Source organism: Bufo gargarizans, chromosome 5 (genome assembly GCF_014858855.1).
Source record: "Bufo gargarizans isolate SCDJY-AF-19 chromosome 5, ASM1485885v1, whole genome shotgun sequence".
In the NCBI taxonomy this organism is placed as follows: Eukaryota; Metazoa; Chordata; class Amphibia; order Anura; family Bufonidae; genus Bufo; species Bufo gargarizans.
In genome coordinates this window covers 490887543-490909210 of record NC_058084.1, presented here as the reverse complement: position 1 = coordinate 490909210, position 21668 = coordinate 490887543, and the positions used below count along the sequence as shown (strand labels likewise).

Sequence of the window (21668 nt, the reverse complement as noted above, 5' to 3'; positions counted from 1 at the left end):
AAAAAGACATATCGATAACCTTCTATCCAGTCCAGGCTGTTTAGCTCACAGAGCATTGTCTAGACTGGATACAACTGTGCTAGTTTGTTACAATGTATCCGTCTGGAGAGCGGGCTGTTTAGCTCACAGAGCATTGTCTAGACTGGATACAACTGTACTAGTTTGTTACAATGTATCAGTCTGGAGTCCGGGCTGTTTAGCTCACAGAGCATTGTCTAGACTGGATACAACTCTGCTAGTTTGTTACAATGTATCAGTCTGGAGTCCAGACTGTTTAGCTCACAGAGCATTGTCTAGACTGGATACAACTCTGCTAGTTTGTTACAATGTATCAGTCTAGAGTCCGGGCTGTTTAGCTCACAGAGCATTGTCTACACTGGATACAACTCTGCTAGTTTGTTACAATGTATCAGTCTAGAGTCCGGGCTGTTTTGCTCACAGAGCATTGTCTAGACTGGATACAACTGTGCTAGTTTGTTACACTGTATCAGTCTGGAGTCCAGGCTGTTTAGCTCACAGAGCATTGTCTAGACTGGATACAACTCTGCTAGTTTGTTAGAATGTATCAGTCTGGAGTCCAGGCTGTTTAGCTCACAGAGCATTGTCTACACTGGATACAACTCTGCTAGTTTGTTACAATGTATCAGTCTAGAGTCCGGGCTGTTTAGCTCACAGAGCATTGTCTACACTGGATACAACTCTGCTAGTTTGTTACAATGTATCAGTCTGGAGTCCAGACTGTTTAGCTCACAGAGCATTGTCTAGACTGGATACAACTGTGCTAGTTTGTTACACTGTATCAGTCTGGAGTCCAGGCTGTTTAGCTCACAGAGCATTGTCTAGACTGGACACAACTCTGCTAGTTTGTTACAATGTATCAGTCTGGAGTCCGGGCTGTTTAGCTCACAGAGCATTGTCTAGACTGGATACAACTCTGCTAGTTTGTTACAATGTATCAGTCTGGAGTCCAGGCTGTTTAGCTCACAGAGCATTGTCTAGACTGGATACAACTGTGCTAGTTTGTTACAATGTATCAGTCTGGAGTCCAGGCTGTTTAGCTCACAGAGCATTGTCTACACTGGATACAACTCTGCTAGTTTGTTACAATGTATCAGTCTAGAGTCCGGGCTGTTTTGCTCACAGAGCATTGTCTAGACTGGATACAACTGTGCTAGTTTGTTACACTGTATCAGTCTGGAGTCCAGGCTGTTTAGCTCACAGAGCATTGTCTAGACTGGATACAACTCTGCTAGTTTGTTAGAATGTATCAGTCTGGAGTCCAGGCTGTTTAGCTCACAGAGCATTGTCTAGACTGGATACAACTGTGCTAGTTTGTTACAATGTATCAGTCTGGAGTCCAGGCTGTTTAGCTCACAGAGCATTATCTACACTGGATACAACTGTGCTACTTTGTTACAATGTATGAGTCTGGAGTCCAGGCTGTTTAGCTCACAGAGCATTGTCTAGACTGGATACAACTGTGCTAGTTTGTTACAATGTATCAGTCTGGAGTCCGGGCTGTTTAGCTCACAGAGCATTGTCTAGACTGGATACAACTCTGCTACTTTGCTACAATGTATGAGTCTGGAGTCCAGGCTGTTTAGCTCACAGAGCATTGTCTAGACTGGATAGTTACATTTGTATCCACTTCTCAGCTGAGAGCAGGACTAGCTATGGGCAGGATTACTGCCTCTGAATGGAAACAATGGTCTTCTTATTCATTGACAGCAAGCACATATCTTGAAAATGGTAAGGTCTGGCCAGATATGTGAAAAGCAGCTAGCAATATAAATTCATCCTTCTGATCATATAAAAATCCTCGTTCCTGCCCCTTAACAAGGTAAATTTGTATTTACCATCTCCAGGATCCGCTAGAAGTTTTTTTTTACCCATTTTCACGAAGTGAGGTAATAAAGAGGATGAAAAATTTGGAGAATTGGACTGTGATTAGAGCAAGAAGTTCCCTTGCATGTCAGCCATAGAAGACATAGTGAGGCTGTGATAGAATTGGAGACCTTAAAGATCAGCTTTCTGCATGTGAGATACTCGCAGACGTAACTCGGCTACTTCTGATCTTGAGTATAGATTGGGAAATTCCATTGTGGGTACAACCAGAAATGATAGAAGGCCCCAATCCCTCTAATTATATGGAAACCTGCCTTTTAAATCTATTTAATAAAGTGACTGACACCTCTCTTGGTGGTGGAGTGGGTGCCTCTCTCTGTCCACCTCAGTAACATGGCAGAGGTGGTCACTCATGCTTGGTTACATCCATCAACTGCCACCAGCCCTATCTACTGTTAGAAGCTGTGATACAGTTACAGGGAGAGAGCAGCAGAAAGGACACGTCCTCTGAATTATGACTTCGACACCTTTCCTTGTGGTAGAGAAGGTGATATTAGAGACCGACCAGGCCAATTCCCATCTCCTAATCCTTGTCAAGCCATTGCCCACCCTGGCAGTCAACTGGTTAAAAGCACTGAACTAAAGCATATATAGGAAATTAAATTCTGGCCCTGTTTGCATTCAAAATCTCGTGCCTGCGCCGTACCTGTCTTCACCCGGCGTAGGCGCACTGAGAGGCGGCCGCTCGCTCGGCCGCTCCAACCTCAATGCGCCTGCGCCGGGTGTAGATGTGACGTCATCGGCGCAGGCGCATTGAGGATGGAGCGGCAGAGCGAGCGGCCGCCTCTCAGTGCGCCTGCGCCGACTGAATACCGTTACGGCGCAGGCGCGAGATCTTGATAGCAGACAGGGCCAGCAGAGAACGATCCCGTTCCCTGGCCCTGTCAATAAACATGCGGAGGGAGCGTCTTTAGGATCGGAGGATGCGGCTGCTACCAGCAAGTAGCCGCCCTACTTGCTGGTAGCAAGGTAATTTACATATTTTAAAAGCACGTTTTTAACACAATCTACTGGACCAAAACGATGAATTCGATTATGTAGGCATAAATCGCAGTGTAGGGATTATAAGTAAACAAAAAAAAAGTTTAGTGGGGTGACAGAAGCCCTGTAAATCCACAGAAGCCTCCTAGCTACCACAGGCTTCTATCCTTATTTACTCCAGAAAAATGGCATAAAGACAGATGTGGATGCCCTTCTGGCACGCTCTTTTTGAAAAGTGCCGTGATGGCAAAGTCATAAATTTTGCCGGAAATACAGCATGCAACGAAATTTGCAACTTGCCAACACCACAATTCTGGCATAAAAAGGCAAAGTAAATGCCATCCCATTTACAGAAATGAATCAGTACCTACAGTAAATACAGAAAATACTTTTAATACATTTCTCACCATCTCTACTTGCTGTCAGTGAATCGGACATTCTTATTTACCTCCAGAGATGATGGTTTTCCTACATCTAACGGATGAGAGTTTGCTACAACTGTATTCATTCTTCAGGAGCCAAACAACCTGGACATCTAGTTGATACATTTGAGCTTCATTCATACATTGTAGCCAACTAGAATGACAGAGGACATTTTCCAGGTGCCACAGGTGGACTCTTTGTAGATCTAAAACGGGTCGTCTCACTTCAGCAAATAGCGATCATCATGTACAGAAAGTTGATACAAGGCACTTACTAATGTATTGTGATTCTCCATATTGCCGTCCTTTGCTGGCTGGATTCATTTTTCCATCACATTATACCCTGTTTGTATCCAGGGGTTACGACCACCCTGCAATCCATCAGCGGTGGTCGTGCTTGCACACTATAGGAAATAGTGCCGGTCTATGCTCTCACTCCCTTGGTCCCGGCCACCAGAGAGGAAAGTGCTTTTTTCTATAGTGTGCAAGCACGACCACCGCTGCCGGATTGTAGGGTGGTCATAACCCTCTGGATACGAGCAGTGTATAATGTGATGGAAAAATGAATCAAGCCAGCAAAGGAGGCAATATGGAGAATCACAATACATTAGTAAGTGGCTTGCATTAACTTTCTCTACATGATAAATGCCACTTGCTGAAGTGAGAGGACCCCTCTAAGGATCGTCCGTGTCATTTGTCATGGTCTTTGTGTTTGATGTATTCCATGTTAAGTGGACAGGACGTAACGCTGACTTCATTTCTTCTCATTTCACAGCAATTCCTGACAGTCCAATCAATGTAACGATTAGCTATGATAAAGCATCAGAGGAATTCCTGTTTCAAATAGCTTTGAGATATGGTCCTTTGGAATATCTTGTCAAAAACACAATGTACCATGAGATTGTTCTACGCAAGGAAGGCACGACATGGCCAGTAAGTGGAGTCCCAGTGGGTGTAGAGGGGAATGTACCAAGTACACATGAGACCCCACTGAAACATTACAAATGGGAAATAAATCTGCCATTACCACCTTAAGTAGTAAGTTCAGAATATGAAAAGCTTATAATCATTTTAGTTTCACTAATTCCCAGGGATAATGCAAAAGGTGGTGCCACAACACGGGGTAATAAACACAGTGATGTCACAGTACAGAGATAATAAACACAGTGATGTCACAGTACAGGGATAATAAACACAGTGATGTCACAGTACAGGGATAATACACACAGTGATGTCACAGTACAGGGATAATAAACACAGTGATGTCACAGTACAGAGATAATAAACACAGTGATGTCACAGTACAGGATAATAAACACAGTGATGTCACAGTACAGGGATAATAAACACAGTGATGTCACAGTACAGGATAATAAACACAGTGATGTCACAGTACAGGGATAATAAACACAGTGATGTCACAGTACAGGGATAATAAACACAGTGATGTCACAGTACAGGGATAATAAACACAGTGATGTCACAGTACAGAGATAATAAACACAGTGATGTCACAGTACAGGATAATAAACACAGTGATGTCACAGTACAGGGATAATAAACACAGTGATGTCACAGTACAGGGATAATAAACACAGTGATGTCACAGTACAGGGATAATAAACACAGTGATGTCACAGTACAGAGATAATACACACAGTGATGTCACAGTACAGAGATAATAAACACAGTGATGTCACAGTACAGAGATAATAAACACAGTGATGTCACAGTACAGGGATAATAAACACAGTGATGTCACAGTACAGGGATAATAAACACAGTGATGTCACAGTACAGAGATAATAAACACAGTGATGTCACAGTACAGGGATAATAAACACAGTGATGTCACAGTACAGGGATAATAAACACAGTGATGTCACAGTACAGAGATAATAAACACAATAGAGGGTGACCACTGCCATAGCAATCACTCAGTACATTTGACTTCTGTGAAGAGATGGGCCCCTTAGTTTCTGGCCTCCATAGCAGCTGCCGTGCCTATAGGGCTGGTTCTGTGTATTCTGTATTTGGGTCCTGTGAAAACACAGTGGGCTCCAGGTCTACTCCACACTAAACCTAGAGCATGTTTTACCAGATGACCATGGGCCCTGACATCACACAACCCTTGTTTTATGCTCTATTTGGACCACTGGCAATCATACAGGAGGAGGTGACCCCACTTCAGACCCTTGTTTTTGGACTGTGAGCTAAAAAAGGAATACAAGCTCACAGTATTAATGGGCAATATAGCTGGTACTATTATGGACGGTGTATGGCAGTATTGTATGAGCACAGATATGCTGCCGTCGCTGTATGGGATCCTACATGTGGGTTCTATATGACTATTGCTGATAACTGAGCGCCGTCACCTTCATGTCAGTTTTTATGTTGCAGGACTGTGAGGATAAACCATACGACGTTAAACACTACAAGGTGGTACGTATAGAAGTCCTGCTGAGAGTTGTGATGTGACAAAGTGCAGGGTTCCAGCACCAGTCCAGCCCAAAACGTCCTTTATTAAGTCATGGAAGGTGAAAAAAGTTAAATCATAAACAATACCTACGCGTTTCGAGTGGACACCCCACTGTTGTTCATGCCAACATACCCCACTTGTATACGGCAAGCAGAAGGGGGCGTGGCTAAAAAGATAAACACATAACAAACATTTATACAACAACAAAGTAAATGATTGCAAACAGTATCTGGAATATTTATGTCATTAATAAAAAATAATGAAGGTCTGTGCTGCAGGTCGGCTGAATATTTTATGCCATGATTAAGAGTCCATTCGAAACGCGTAGGTTGTTTCTCATCGTTTTTCCTCTTCCATGACTTAATAAAGAACAGGACTGGTGCTGGAACTCTGCCCTTCATCTTCTGCACTTTAGCAGGTGGCTGGCCCTGCATTTGCTCCGGCACCGGGTGATTACAGGGCTGAGCCGTCCCTTACAATCCGAGAGTTGTCATACGTCAGACACACATGGTCTATGGAGCCCGGGCCCTAGGTAACGCGGAGGCCATAAGACTGGATTCACACATGCAGTTTTTGGTGCATCTTGCTGCCAGGAAAGGATCTAAAAGGCAGAAGAAGTGTAAAGGCAGGACTTGGTCTACGTTCAGACATGGTGGTTTTGTTGCAGATTTTCTGTGCATCAGTTTACAGTACAATACACGTGGATGGCAGATTCACAATGACGCAAATTATGCAGCAGAATCCATTGCAAACCTACATGTAAAATGGGGATTGTTATGGGCGTTTGCCACGGATTTGTGATAAATTCCACAAAAGAAATCATCCACCATGTCTGAACCCATCCCTGCAGTTTGGAATCTGCTTTTAATATGAGCATTGGGTTTATAAAGGGTTTACAAAGGGTTTGCTACAGTGTGTCAGTGCAGGTTAAAAATGCATCTCAACAGCTGAATCCCAAATCAATCAGTTTAGATCCTACTCGTTCCACCCAGGAAGCCCCTGAAATACCTATAGTTGGGCATTTCTGGGGTCCTAATTTTTTTTTAACTCTGTGGACCCCTTATGTGCTCCCCTTCCACAGTACAATGCCCCTTTCAGTGCCTCTCACACAGTATGACGCCCCCTTGTGTGCCCGGCCTCAACACAGAAAAATGGAACTTATATTGTCCCAACACAATACAGAACCCCTTATATTACCCCAGGACAATATGTGCCCCCTTATATTACCCTTGCACAATATGGTGCCCCTTATATTGCCCTCACACAATATGGTGCCCTCTTATATTCCCCCAGCACAATATGGTGCTCCCTTATATTACCCCAGCACAATATGGTGCCCTCTTATATTCCCCCAACACAATATGGTGCCCCCTTATATTACCCCAGGAAAATATGTGCCCCCTTATATTACCCTTGCACAATATGGTGCCCCTTATATTGCCCTCACACAATATGGTGCCCTCTTATATTCCCCCAGCACAATATAGTGCCTGCTTATATTCCCCCAGCACAATATGGTGCCCCCTTATATTCCCCCAGCACAATATGGTGCAGCCTTATATTACCCCAGCACAATATGGTGCCCCCTTACATTACCCGAGCACAATATGGTGCCCCTTATATTCCCCCAGCACAATATGGTGCCCCCTTATATTCCCCCAGCACAATATGGTGCCCTCTTATATTACCCCAGCACAATATGGTGCCCTCTTATATTCCCCCAGCACAATATGTGCCTCTTATATTACCCCAGCACAATATGGTGCCCCCTTATATTACCCCAGCACAATATGGGCCTCTTATATTACCCCAGCACAATATGGTGCCCCCTTATATTACCCCAGGACAATATGGTGCCCTCTTATATTCCCCCAGCACAATATGGTGCCCCCTTATATTACCCCAGGACAATATGGTGCCCTCTTATATTCCCCCAGCACAATATGGTGCCCCCTTATATTACCCCAGGACAATATGGTGCCCTCTTATATTCCCCCAGCACAATATGGTGCCCCCTTATATTTCCCCAGCACAATATGGTGGCCTCTTACATTCCCCCAGCACAATATGGTGCCCCCTTACATTACCCCAGCACAATATGGTGCCCTCTTATATTACCCCAGCACAATATGGTGCCCTCTTATATTACCCTCGCACAATATGGCACCCTCTTATATTCTCCCAGCACAATATGGTGCCCCCTTATATTACCCCAGGACAATATGTGCCCCCTTATATTACCCCAGCACAATATGGTGTCCTCTTATATTACCCCAGGACAATATGGTGCCCCCTCATATTACCCCAGCACAATATGGTGCCCCCTTATATTTCCCCATGCACAATATGGTGCCCCTTATATTGCCCTCACACAATATGGTGCCCCCTTACATTACCCCAGCACAATATGGTGCCCTCTTATATTCCCCCAGCATAATATGGTGCCCCCTTATATTTCCCCAGCACAATATGGTGCCCCCTTACATTACCCCAGCACAATATGGTGGCCTCTTACATTCCCCCAGCACAATATGGTGCCCCCTTACATTACCCCAGCACAATATGGTGGCCTCTTACATTCCCCCAGCACAATATGGTGGCCTCTTACATTACCCCAGCACAATATGTGCCTCTTATATTACCCCAGCACAATATGGTGCCCCCTTATATTACCCTCGCACAATATGGCACCCTCTTATATTCTCCCAGCACAATATGGTGCCCCCTTATATTACCCTCGCACAATATGGCACCCTCTTATATTACCCCAGGACAATATGGTGCCCTCTTATATTCCCCCAGCACAATATGGTGGCCTCTTACATTCCCCCAGCACAATATGGTGCCCTCTTATATTCCCCCAGCACAATATGGTGCCCCCTTATATTACACCAGCACAATATGGTGCCCCCTTACATTACCCCAGCACAATATGGTGCCCTCTTATATTACCCCAGCACAATATGGTGCCCCCTTATATTACCCTCGCACAATATGGCACCCTCTTATATTCTCCCAGCACAATATGGTGCCCCCTTTTATTACCCCAGGACAATATGTGCCCCCTTATATTACCCCAGCACAATATGGTGCCCCCTTATATTTCTCCATGCACAATATGGTGCCCCTTATATTGCCCTCACACAATATGGTGCCCTCTTATATTCCCCCAGCACAATATGGTGCCCTCTTATATTCCCCCAGCACAATATGGTGCCCTCTTATATTCCCTCAGCACAATATGGTGCCCCCTTATATTTCCCCATGCACAATATGGTGCCCCCTTATATTACCCTCGCACAATATGGTGCCCCCTTATATTACCCCAGCACAATATGGTGCCCCCTTATATTACCCTTGCACAATATTGTGCCCCCTTATATTCCCCCAGCCCAATATGGTGCCCTCTTATATTACCCTCGCACAATATGGTGCCCCCTTATATTACACCAGCACAATATGGTGCCCCCTTATATTATCCTCACACAATATGTGCCCCCTTATATTACCCCAGCACAATATGGTGCCCCCTTATATTACCCCAGGACAATATGGTGCCCCCTTATATTACCCTCGCACTATATGGTACCCTCTTATATTCCTCCAGCACAATATGGTACCCCCTTATTTGCCCAAAAAACACATTATGATGCCTGTAATGTGTCCCTAGCACAGTATAGTGCCCTTTATGTGCCCCAAACACAAAATGGATTCCCTTATGTACAGTACCCTTACATCCCCCAACACAATATGGTGCCCCCATGTGCCTCCAACACAATATAGTGCACTTTATGTGCCCCCTGAAAACATGTTGCCCCTTATAAGCCCCCAACGCAAGATGGCATCCCTTATGTGCCTTCAACGCAATATGGTGCCCATAATGTATCCCCAACACAATATGGTGCTCTTTATGTGCCCTTAACACGATATGATGCCTCTCACCTGTCCCCAAAACAATATGGTGCCCCTTTAGCATCTCCAAACAAATAGTCCATATTCCCACGAGCGCTGCAGATCGTCTCAGTTCTGTGTGGCAGCTAGATACAGCAGGAGCGGTGACGTCACTTCATCCTCCCTGCTGGCACCTTGCCACCGGTAGCAAAGTGAATGGTGGGACAGGAAGGTGACCGCATCCTGCTTGACCACTGTATTCAACTGTATCCGCGGGGGTCCCATGCAATTGTGTGGAGCCCCATGGTGGTCAAATCAGCCATTGCTCTTATGCAGACCACCACATTCTGGTATGGCATTACTCCCATAGAACAGAATGCAGAGACCCACCGCCACCTCTCCATTCATTCTCCTCCTAGATGCTCGGGCATGCGTCACTTCACAAGGTGGAAGTGCAACCTCCATTCTCCATAGGTGTAGGAACAATGGATCCATCAACAGCAGATTGCTGACTGTTTCCAGTAATAACTCCATAGACAAAGTAAAATTAAAATCCCCAAAAATTAAATTAAATTATTAATTATTTGATTTCAATGTAATTACTTAGCCCCTAATGACGGCCTAAATCCCATCCATGCTCCAGCATTAACCCTTTCATCTCCCGGCAAAACCAGATCGTTTTAAGAAATGAAAACTCTTGCAACGTAAAACTGACGTATTTTTGCCTCTTCGCATTCTTTTCTCTCAGTGTTTTAAAACAACAGACGACTTATTCTATGTTTCGAGGAGAAATCTTGAATATTCGACAACGTATGAGGCAAGAGTGAGATCGATCCCTACAGGGGATTTCTTTGGCGGCTTCTGGAGCCCGTGGAGTGAAGTGACCACGTTCCAAACAGAGATGGACGAGGGTGAGAGAAAACGGTGACATCTGCTCTGCTGCAGACACTGCTGAATGCTGGGGAGTGCTTACTATGTCAGTAGGATATCTGATCACCAGATGGCGGTGGTCTAGGGTAGAAGGGGGTTCATGTTTGATTTACTGGTGGTCTAGGCCAGTGGTGGGCAAACTTTTTTGTCAACTGAGCCAAATATCGCCAAAACCACGATTGAAATTTTTTTGGAGAGCCACATTTTTAAAACCTAAAATATTGCGTCAACAGTACCAGTGAGGACTATTAGGGCTCATGCACACGACCGTGTGCCCGCCGTTGCCATATTGCAGGCCGCATACGGCGGGTCCGCAATACACGGGCACTGGCCGCGTGCAGCCCGCATCAAGGACCCATTCACTTCAATGGGTCCAGGATCCGGGATATGAGTGCTACAGAGTGCTTCCGTGGTGCTTCTGGCTGTGCCTCCGCGCCGCAAAAAAGTAGCTCATGCACTACTTTTTTGTGTGCAGCCCGCATCATGGACCCATTCACTTCAGCATGCGCTACTTTTTTGCGGTGCGGGCAGTCGGATGCGGATTGCGAACCCCATTCAAGTGAATGGGTCCACGATCCTCATGCAGCTGCCCCATGGTCTGTGTCCGTGCATTGCAGCACAGGCACGGCGCCCTTACATTCGTGGGCATGAGCCCAGAGTGTGTTTTTACATACTTTTATATGTACTTTTATTTGGATCTTGATTATTATTTCATTTTATCTTTATCATCTGTGGATGACGCACTTATGGGGGATATCTGTGGGTGACGCACTTATGGGGGATATCTGTGGATGACGCACTTATGGGGGATATCTGTGGATGACGCACTTATGGGGGATATCTGTGGATGACGCACTTATGGGGGATATCTGTGGATGACGCACTTATGGGGGATATCTGTGGGTGACGCACTTATGGGGGATATCTGTGGGTGACGCACTTATGGGGGATATCTGTGGGTGACGCACTTATGGGGGATATCTGTGGGTGACGCACTTATGGGGGATATCTGTGGGTGACGCACTTATGGGGGATATCTGTGGGTGACGCACTTATGGGGGATATCTGTGGGTGACGCACTTATGGGGGATATCTGTGGGTGACGCACTTATGGGGGATATCTGTGGGTGACGCACTTATGGGGATATCTGTGGGTGACGCACTTATGGGGGATATCTGTGGGTGACGCACTTATGGGGGATATCTGTGGGTGACGCACTTATGGGGGATATCTGTGGGTGACGCACTTATGGGGGATATCTGTGGGTGACGCACTTATGGGGGATATCTGTGGGTGACGCACTTATGGGGGATATCTGTGGGTGACGCACTTATGGGGGATATCTGTGGGTGACGCACTTATGGGGGATATCTGTGGGTGACGCACTTATGGGGGATATCTGTGGGTGACGCACTTATGGGGATATCTGTGGGTGACGCACTTATGGGGATATCTGTGGGTGACGCACTTATGGGGGATATCTGTGGGTGACGCACTTATGGGGGATATCTGTGGGTGACGCACTTATGGGGGATATCTGTGGGTGACGCACTTATGGGGGATATCTGTGGGTGACGCACTTATGGGGGATATCTGTGGGTGACGCACTTATGGGGGATATCTGTGGGTGACGCACTTATGGGGGATATCTGTGGGTGACGCACTTATGGGGGATATCTGTGGGTGACGCACTTATGGGGGATATCTGTGGGTGACGCACTTATGGGGGATATCTGTGGGTGACGCACTTATGGGGGATATCTGTGGGTGACGCACTTATGGGGGATATCTGTGGGTGACGCACTTATGGGGGATATCTGTGGGTGACGCACTATGGGGGATATCTGTGGGTGACGCACTTATGGGGGATATCCCACAGATATCCCCCATAAGTGCGTCACCCACAGATATCCCCCATAAGTGCGTCACCCACAGATATCCCCCAAAAGTGCGTCACCCACAGATATCCCCCATAAGTGCGTCACCCACAGATATCCCCCATAAGTGCGTCACCCACAGATATCCCCCATAAGTGCGTCACCCACAGATATCCCCCATAAGTGCGTCACCCACAGATATCCCCCATAAGTGCGTCACCCACAGATATCCCCCATAAGTGCGTCACCCACAGATATCCCCCATAAGTGCGTCATTTACAGATATCCCCCATAAGTGCGTCATCCACAGATATCCCCCATAAGTGCCTTCTAGTAAGTAAAGTAATGTATTAGTGGGGGGAAGGGAGGAGGCAGGGACACTTGCGGCGGGGCCGGTGCAGTGCCCGGCGCTGTGCACACACCGGGGTCAGCTCCTACCTTTCTGCTGCAGGACATTTCGCTCCTCCTGAGCGGCGGCCTCTTCACCACTCCTCACATGGCCGGCAGTGGGCATCTGAACTAGAGCGCCGCTGCCCGCCTTTCTGCTGCTGTGCGCAGCGTGACATCTCTCCCTCCGTCATGCGTCTCCTGCCCCGCCTGCCTGCTTCATTCATAAAGTGGAAGGAGCAGACAGACGGGGCAGGAGGCGCATGACGGACATTTTGCAAGCAGCGACCGCCCACCCGCCAGCCCGCACCAAAGAGCCGCAGTGAAGGTTCTAAAGAGCCGCTTGTGGCTCGCGAGCCTCACTTTGCCGACCACTGGTCTAGGCTCACATCTAATTATGTGATTTTATAATAGTCTTGTGTAATGTTCCCCTCCTTGGTGATTTCTGGTAGTATTTCTATCTGGGACATTTATGGCATGTCATGAGGATATGCTATAAAACCTGATCGGTGTGGGTCTCACCCTCTATCTCCATAACAGGACTCCCAAAGTGAAGGGAGAGCAAGCTGCACATTTTCCACCATCCTCTATTTACTACTATGGAACCTCTGAAAATAGTTGAGCATGCTCGCCTGCCTATTATTGGAAGTCCAATAGCAGTGAATGGACAAGACCCTGTGCATGCGCAGTGTGATCTTCATTCAGTCCAAGGCTTCGTTCTTTAGATAACAGTGGGTCCCAGAGAACCTATGGAACATCCTAGAGATATGTCATAAATGTCCCAGATGGGAATATTGGATCTGGATATAACTCAGGATCAGTACAGGATAAGTAATGTATGTACACAGTGACTGCACCAGCAGAATAGTGAGTGCAGCTCTGGAGTATAATACAGGATGTAACTCAGGATCAGTACAGGATAAGTAATGTATGTACACAGTGACTCGACCAGCAGAATAGTGAGTGCAGCTCTGGAGTATAATACAGGATGTAACTCAGGATCAGTACAGGATAAGTAATGTAATGTATGTACACAGTGACTCCACCAGTAGAATAGTGAGTGCAGCTCTGGAGTATAATACAGGATGTAACTCAGGATCAGTACAGGATAAGTAATGTAATGTATGTACACAGTGACTCCACCAGCAGAATAGTGAGTACAGCTCTGGAGTATAATACAGGATGTAACTCAGGATCAGTACAGGATAAGTAATGTAATGTGGGTACATAGTGACTTATTTTATGCAGTGCATTTGGAAAGTCTTCGGTCACTTTTATTTTTTCTCATTTTGTTATGTTGCTCCTTGTGCTAAAATCTAAAGAATTCAAGTTTTCCCCATCATTCTACACTAAATCCCTCTTAGTAAGTAAAAATAAATAAATAATGAAAACACAGTTTTAGAAATGTTTGCAAATATATTAAAAGGAAAAACTAAAATGATGCATGGACATAAGTATTCAGTCCCTTTGCTATGACACTTGACATGTCTCTTGATCATCTTTGAGATGTTTCTGCACCTTGATTGGAGTCACCTGTGGTAAATTCAGTGGATTGGACATAACTTGGAAAGACACGGGCCTGTTTATAAGGTCTCATAGCTGCAAATGCAGATCAGAGCAAAAACCAAGTCATGAGGAGGAAAGAACTTCCTGTAGAGCACAGAGACAGGATTGTGTGAAGGTATCTAGAGAATGTCGGCTGCACTGAAAATTCCCAAGTGCACAGTGGTCTCCATAATTCTTAAATTGAAGAAATTTGTAACAACCAGGGTTCTTCCTACAGCTGGCCATCCCACCAAACTAAGTAATTGGGGGAGAAGGGCCTTGGTAAGAGAGTTGACCAAGAACCCAAAGGTCACTCTGGCTGAGCTCCGAAGATCCTGTGTGCAGACCATCACTGCAGCCTCCACCAATCTGGGCGTTATGGCAGAGGGGCCAAAAAGAGGCCTCTCCTTAGTAAAAGACACATTAAAGCAGCCTGGAGTTTTCAAAAAACAACCTAAAGGACTCTCAGACTGCAAGAAACAAGATTCTCTGATCTGATGAAACCAAGATTGTACTTTTTGGCCTCAGTTCTAAGCATCATGTCTGGAGGAAACCAGGCCCTGCTCATCACCTGCCCAATACCATCCCTACAGTGAAGCACGGTGGTGGCAACGTCATGCTGGGAGGACAGGGAGACTGGTCAGGGTGAAGGGAAAGCTGGATGGAGCAAAATACAGAGATATTCTTAATGAAAACCTGAGCTCTGGACCTCAGACTGGACAAAGGTCACCCTCCAACAAGACAATGGCCCTAAGCACACAGCCAAGACAACACAGGAGCGGCTTAGGGACAACTCTGTGACTGTCTGTCACAGCTGAGGATGGGGAAAACCCTCAGCCGTGCGATGCCAGATGATTTTAACCCCTGCTCGGCCAGGACGACAAAATTAGGGAGCAGGTCACCTCCTAATCGCATCCCTAATCTGACCCTAACTCCTAGCTGCATGGGCCGACCTTTAAGGTAGGAGGACCCATGCTCAGGAACCTCGGATCCCTAACTCACCCTCCGACCGGTCCCTGGACTAGGAGTCAGGGTAAGACGGCCTGTTCCTTCTGGACACGGAGGAACAGGGGTCTCACTGGCCAAGCTGCAGGGAAAAGGGGAAACACAAACAGATCTATGGATATGGCAGGTGAACTGAACCAGTTCCACCTACCTGCCACAGCCTTGCTGACTGGATCCCTGTGGTGGCAAGCTGAAGATCCCAACGCATCCACACACAGAGACCCAGATCCATAGCTGCACAGAAAAACAAGGAAAACATCAAATAGACATCACACATAAACTTGACATAAACTAAATGTGACATAAATCTTATGACCACAAGGGTGGCCCCCACTGGCAGGTTGAAAACACAGGAGGCTGCTCCAGCTAAGCATGGCTGAAGCAACCTCCTGGAGGCATTTTGTTGTTTGCCTCAGGTGCGGTTGACACAACAACCCAAACCGCGGGCAACTGTATGCGGCTCCCAAGGAGTCACGGCCATAAACATGGTCGTGACACTCCGTCCCCTCAAAGCCCCCCCCCCCCCACCAAAAAAAAAAGAAAACTAGTGAGGGACTCACACAAGGGGATAGGAGAAGGGAACGTCCACTCTCAGGAAATGGTTCCCAGAAAGTCGCTGCCAGCTGCATCCTCTCCCAGCACACACTAAGCCAGTCCAACGAGGCCTGCAGCCAGCCACACCGACACAGGGGAGAGAACCACTGAGAGGTGGACGAGGGGACTCTCCACTCACGTCCCCACTCCAGTCGCTGCCAGCAGACACTCCTAACCAGCACGCAGCCGGGCCACTAACGGAATGCTGCCAGCAAATGACCAGAGATGGGAACATGGAGAGGGACGAGGGATCACCAACACGGACACGGAAGGTAAGGTGGCGGGGAATAAGCCACCAACCGTGCCGTTAACGGTGATCCCCCCGGAATGCTCTCCCTCCGGAGAACGCGCATGCAGGCCAAAAGAGGATGGCACTGCATGCTGCACCCTCTTTCGAAGGTGTGCACCCGCACACCAAACAAACACCACGGTGCAATAAAAATCAGGGGACGCCAAGACAGAGCACGGTGAAGAGATGGCGGGGAAACGCCACTCACCGCGCCGTCAGCGACAAAACCCCCCATAACGCTCTCCCTCCGGAGAACGCGCATGCACCCCATCCGCAGATGGCGGTACATGCTTCACCCTCTTTCGAGGGAAAGCCAAGTGAGGAGCCATTGTGGTCATACTGTCACGGCTGAGGATGAGGAAAACCCTCAGCCATGCGATGCCAGATGATGTTAACCCCTGCTCGGCCAGGATGACAGAATTAGGGAGCAGGTCACCTCCTAATCGCATCCCTAATCTGACCCTAACTCCTAGCTGCATGGGCCGACCTTTAAGGTAGGAGGACCCATGCTCAGGAACCTCGGATCCCTAACTCACCCTCCGACCGGTCCCTGGACTAGGAGTCAGGGTAAGACGGCCTGTTCCTTCTGGACACAGAGGAGCAGGGATCTCACTGGCCAAGCTGCAGGGAAAAGGGGAAACACAAACAGATCTATGGATATGGCAGGTGAACTGAACCAGTTCCACCTACCTGCCACAGCCTTGCTGACTGGATCCCTGTGGTGGCAAGCTGAAGATCCCAACGCATCCAAACACAGAGACCCAGATCCATAGCTGCACAGAAAAACAAGGAAAACATCAAATAGACATCACACATAAACTTGACATAAACTAAATGTGACATAAATCTTATGACCACAAGGGTGGCCCCCACTGGCAGGTGGAAAACACAGGAGGCTGCTCCAGCTAAGCATGGCTGAAGCAACCCTCAGACATGTGCTAAACACTGAGGCTTTATAGGCCCAAGTAGCCACACCCAACAAACACACCCAGGGCACACACACACTGGGAAGGGAGTTAACCCTTCCAGCACCAGGGAAGGGAAACACAAACTTAAAGGGAAAGTGCCCAACCCAAGAACACACTGTGGTTGTTGCCGCAGGCAACGACATGGGTGGCAACCATGTCCTGGGAGTCAGCCCGAAGGCCGGGACACTGCCACCACATGTACACATCCAACCAGACGTTGCCACGGGCAACCACAGTGAAGGGAAGATGTCAGTGCACACCACACATAAAACAGAGTGCACACCAGACATACAAAAGTGCATACATACACGCACACAACTCCAAGGCAACCGCACACATACCTGTTGTCCGCGGCAACCGTACCTGAGGCAAACAACAAAATGCCTCCAGCTGCGGTTGACACTACAACCCAAACCGCGGGCAACTGTATGCGGCTCCCAAGGAGTCACGGCCATAAACATGGTCGTGACACTGTCCTTCAGTGGCCCAGCCAGAACCCTGACCTGAACCTAGTGGAACATCTCTGAGAGACCTGAAAATGGCCCCATCCAACCTGACAGAGCTGGAGAAGATATGCAGAGAAGAATGGCAGAAAATCCGCAAATCCAAGAAGACTGGAGGCTGTAATCACTGCCAAAGAGGCCTCAACTAAGTCCTGAGTAAAGGGTGTGAATACTTATGCAAGATTATAATTTTTCCTTTTCACAAAATTTGAAAAGATTTCTAACATTCTTTTCTCGCTTTCTCATTATGGGGTACTGAGTGCAGAAGGATGGTGAAAAATGTGAACTTTTTTAACATGAGAAAATGTGAGAAAAGTGAAAAGGTCTGAAGACTTTCTGAATGCATTGTACTGAGCGTGTGTAAAATGTAAAACTGTGCTAAAAGGTGGACTTACCCTTGAAATATTACAAAAAAACATCTGTTACTTATTTGCATTTTGTCTATTTTTTTCTCCAAAGGGGATCAGACTTCTACTATACAGATGGCTTTAAGTATAAGCATCCCTTTTTTCTTGCTTATTAAAGTTATATTAATTGCCGTATTTTGGAAAAGCAGGTAAGTAAATAAAAGACCTATGTATTATAATATATTTTATGTTCTATGAGTTGTATTTAAATAGTATGCTCTCCCAGAAATGTCCACTTTGGGACATATCTGCTTAAAGGGAACCTGTCACCGGGATTTTGGGTATAGAGCTGAGGTCATGGGTTGCTAGATGGCCGCTAGCACATCTGCAATACCCAGTCCCTATAGCTCTGTGTGCTTTTATTGTGTAAAAAAAATCGATTTGATACATATGCAAATTACCCTGAGATGAGTCCTGTCCCTGAGATGAGTGCAGCGTGAAGGAGTCCAGCACCGCCCCGCATCCTCAGAATCTCCTCCTTGCTCCCTGATGTCAGAAAGCCAGAGTGCCGTAATCTTGCGATGCGTGAGCTAGCGCATGTGCAGTTCGTTCCCGGATGCCAGCACAGGGAAGGAACACTGCGCATGCGCTAGCTGACGCATCGCAAGATTACGGCGCTCTGGCTTTCTGACATCAGGGAGCAAAGAGGAGATTCTGAGGATGCGGGGCGGTGCTGGACTCCTTCACGCTGCACTCATCTCAGGGACAGGACTCATCTCAGGGTAATTTGCATATGTATCAAATCGATTTTCTTTACACAATAAAAGCACACAGAGCTATAGGGACTGGGTATTGCGGATGTGCTAGCGGCCATCTAGCAGCCCATGTCCTCAGCTCTATACACAAAATCCCGGTGACAGGTTCCCTTTAAGCCCCACTGGTTTGAGGTTCATCTCACAGGATATTCCTGCAGAAAAGTGGATGGTTGGGAGGTTTGCTTTATGGCCTCTTTTAGGTGTATTATTCATGCCTAATATTGCTGGTTTGGGATGGTGCAGAAGTTATTCTACTCAATCTAAATAGGTCCAAAATTCAGAGCTCTGTTTTTTCTAATAGAGAGCCCTAAATCCACAGCTTCTCTTCACACTTAGAGGGATATAATTCTGCCTGCCTGTAGCCACCACTAGAGGGCACTCTTATTGAACTCAACAATAAAATCGGTCAGCAGTGAACCAACCTTTCCCCCCCTTGTGGCCATGTGGTGTACACACAGGTGTCACAGTGAAGAGCTGGACAACTGTGTGTCCGTTACATGGTAAGGACAAGTTTTTTTATCCACTCCAATCAGAGTTCTTATAAAATGACAGCAAGCCAAAATTGTAAACGTCATGAGGAATTGATAGAGAAAGAGCTGTATACTATACTGGAAAATTGTATAATGAGTGAGCTTTAATTGCTGAAGCAGGGCCTGAGGGGTCGGAGCATTATAGAGACATCCTCTTATTGGTGTTGTCGATGTCGTGCTTCGCCTCCTCAGGCCTGGCACTAAGATAACACTGGATTTGTCTGGTCGTTCCTGATTTTTGGTACATGCTAATTGAACAATTATATTTTACCTTGAAGAAATTACCATCTGTAACGTTACATTTGCAGAATTAAACCTTTCATCTGGCCAGAAATTCCAAATCATAAAAAAACGCTGGAGAAGTTTTGTAACAAGCCAAAACAGGTATGGACCACTGTGATCGACATGGCGTTTGTCCACTGAATGTACATGCGTTATGTTCTCGTAACCTAGTACGCTTACATTATAGGTGATATCATGCAATGTATCAACTCCAACAATCACACAAGCAGTCATACTGATCAGGCTAGAACGCCGTGCGATATCACTTGGAGACTTAAAGACTATCTACACCTATGTACTATTGCATTGTACTCATTTTGAGCTAAAAATCATTTATTTCAATTGGCCTTTATTAAAAATGTTGAACCACTGTCTCTATGCAGCCTTGAGTTTCTCCAGTAACAGGATCAGAAATTTCACTCTGTTCCATCAGGCAGCTCAGTTGACGGCTTCTTATCTCTGATCTCTGACCTTATAAACACTCAATATAGCTCAATTCTATGCAATCATAAAAAGGTGTACATAACCTTTAAGCATCTGATCTCCTCATCGCTAAGATACTACATTGCAATACTTCTGAGTTGTGCCTCTAGCAGGGCTTAATAGGTGCACATAAATGGTAGACCTGGGGGCTTCCTCAAGTCTTGAGCTTGCACAATAAATTAAGGGTGGATGAGAGGAAGGGGTTAACAATACACGCAATACATTTCCTTGTATTTTCTTGGAAAAACTCATAGAGAAAGCCTGAGAGTCCTGCCTCAATTGCCCACTCATAGAGAAGCTCATACATCCTGCTTCCCTTGCCGATTCATAGATAAAACTTGTGTGTCCTGCTTCCCCCACCCACTCATAGAAAAAGACACAGTCCTGCTCCCTTCACCCACTCATAGAGAAAGCCTGTAAGTCCTGCTACCTCCTTCCACTAATAAAGTGTGTGAGTCCTGCTTTCACCACCCACTCATAGAGAAAGCCTGAGAGTACTGCTTTCACCACCCACTCATAGAGAAAGCCTGTGAGTCCTGCTTTCACCACCCTCATTCATCCTGCTTCCCCTGCCGACTCAGATAAAGCTTGTTTGTCCTGCTTTCCCCACCCACTCATAGTGAAAGCCTGAGAGTCCTGCCTCCATTGCCCACTCATAGACAAGCCTATTCATTCTGCATCCCCTGCCGACTTATAGATAAAGCTTCTTTGTCCTGCTTCCCCCACCCACTCATAGTGAAAGTCTGTGAATTTCTGCTTACCCACAAACTCATAGAAAAAACCTGCGAGTCCTCCTTCCCCATTCCACTCAAAGAGGAAGCCTGTGAGTCCTGCTTCAACCATCCATTCACCTAATCCTACAGAAAGCCAGTGACTACTGCTTCACCGTTGCTAAATTTTAGAAAACGTTCCACCATCCACTTATAGAGAAAGCCTGTGAGTCCTGCTTCCCCTGCCTACACAAAGAAAAAGCCTGTAAGTCCTGCTTCCCCACCAACTTATAGAGAAAGCCTGTGAGTCCTGCTTCCCCCACCAACTTATAGAGAAAGCCTGTGAGTCCTGCTTCCCCTGCCTACACATAGAAAAGGCCTGTGAGTCCTGTTTCCCCCACCAACTTATAGAGAAAGCCTGTGAGTCCTGCTTCTCCTGCCTACACATAGAAAAAGCCTGTGAGTCCTGCTTCCACTATCAACTTATAGAGAAAGCCTGTGAGTCCTGCTTCCCCTGCCTACACATAGAAAACGCCTGTGAGTCCTGCTTCCACTATCAACTTATAGAGAAAGCCTGTGAGTCCTGCTTCCCCTGCCTACACATAGAAAAAGCCTGTGAGTCCTGCTTCCCCTGCCTACACATAGAAAAAGCCTGTGAGTCCTGCTTCCGCTGCCTACACATAGAAAAGGCCTGTGAGTCCTGCTTCCGCTGCCTACATATAGA

At 46.6% G+C, this 21668-nt stretch overlaps 1 protein-coding gene across 3 annotated transcripts in view; it reads left to right on the top strand.

Moving 5' to 3' along the window:
• IL7R (interleukin 7 receptor) overlaps positions 1-21668 on the top strand; it is a 49837-nt gene that overhangs the window by 27329 nt on the left and 840 nt on the right. For 2 of the 3 annotated variants that reach the window (XM_044295231.1, XM_044295233.1), the window contains 5 exons: positions 4084-4241; positions 5709-5750; positions 10427-10589; positions 18237-18333; positions 19778-19853. In XM_044295231.1, coding sequence (XP_044151166.1) covers positions 4084-4241; positions 5709-5750; positions 10427-10589; positions 18237-18333; positions 19778-19853 — 536 coding nt within the window. The remainder of the gene's footprint in view (positions 1-4083; positions 4242-5708; positions 5751-10426; positions 10590-18236; positions 18334-19777; positions 19854-21668) is intronic. The other variant, XM_044295232.1, reaches the window with a different exon arrangement.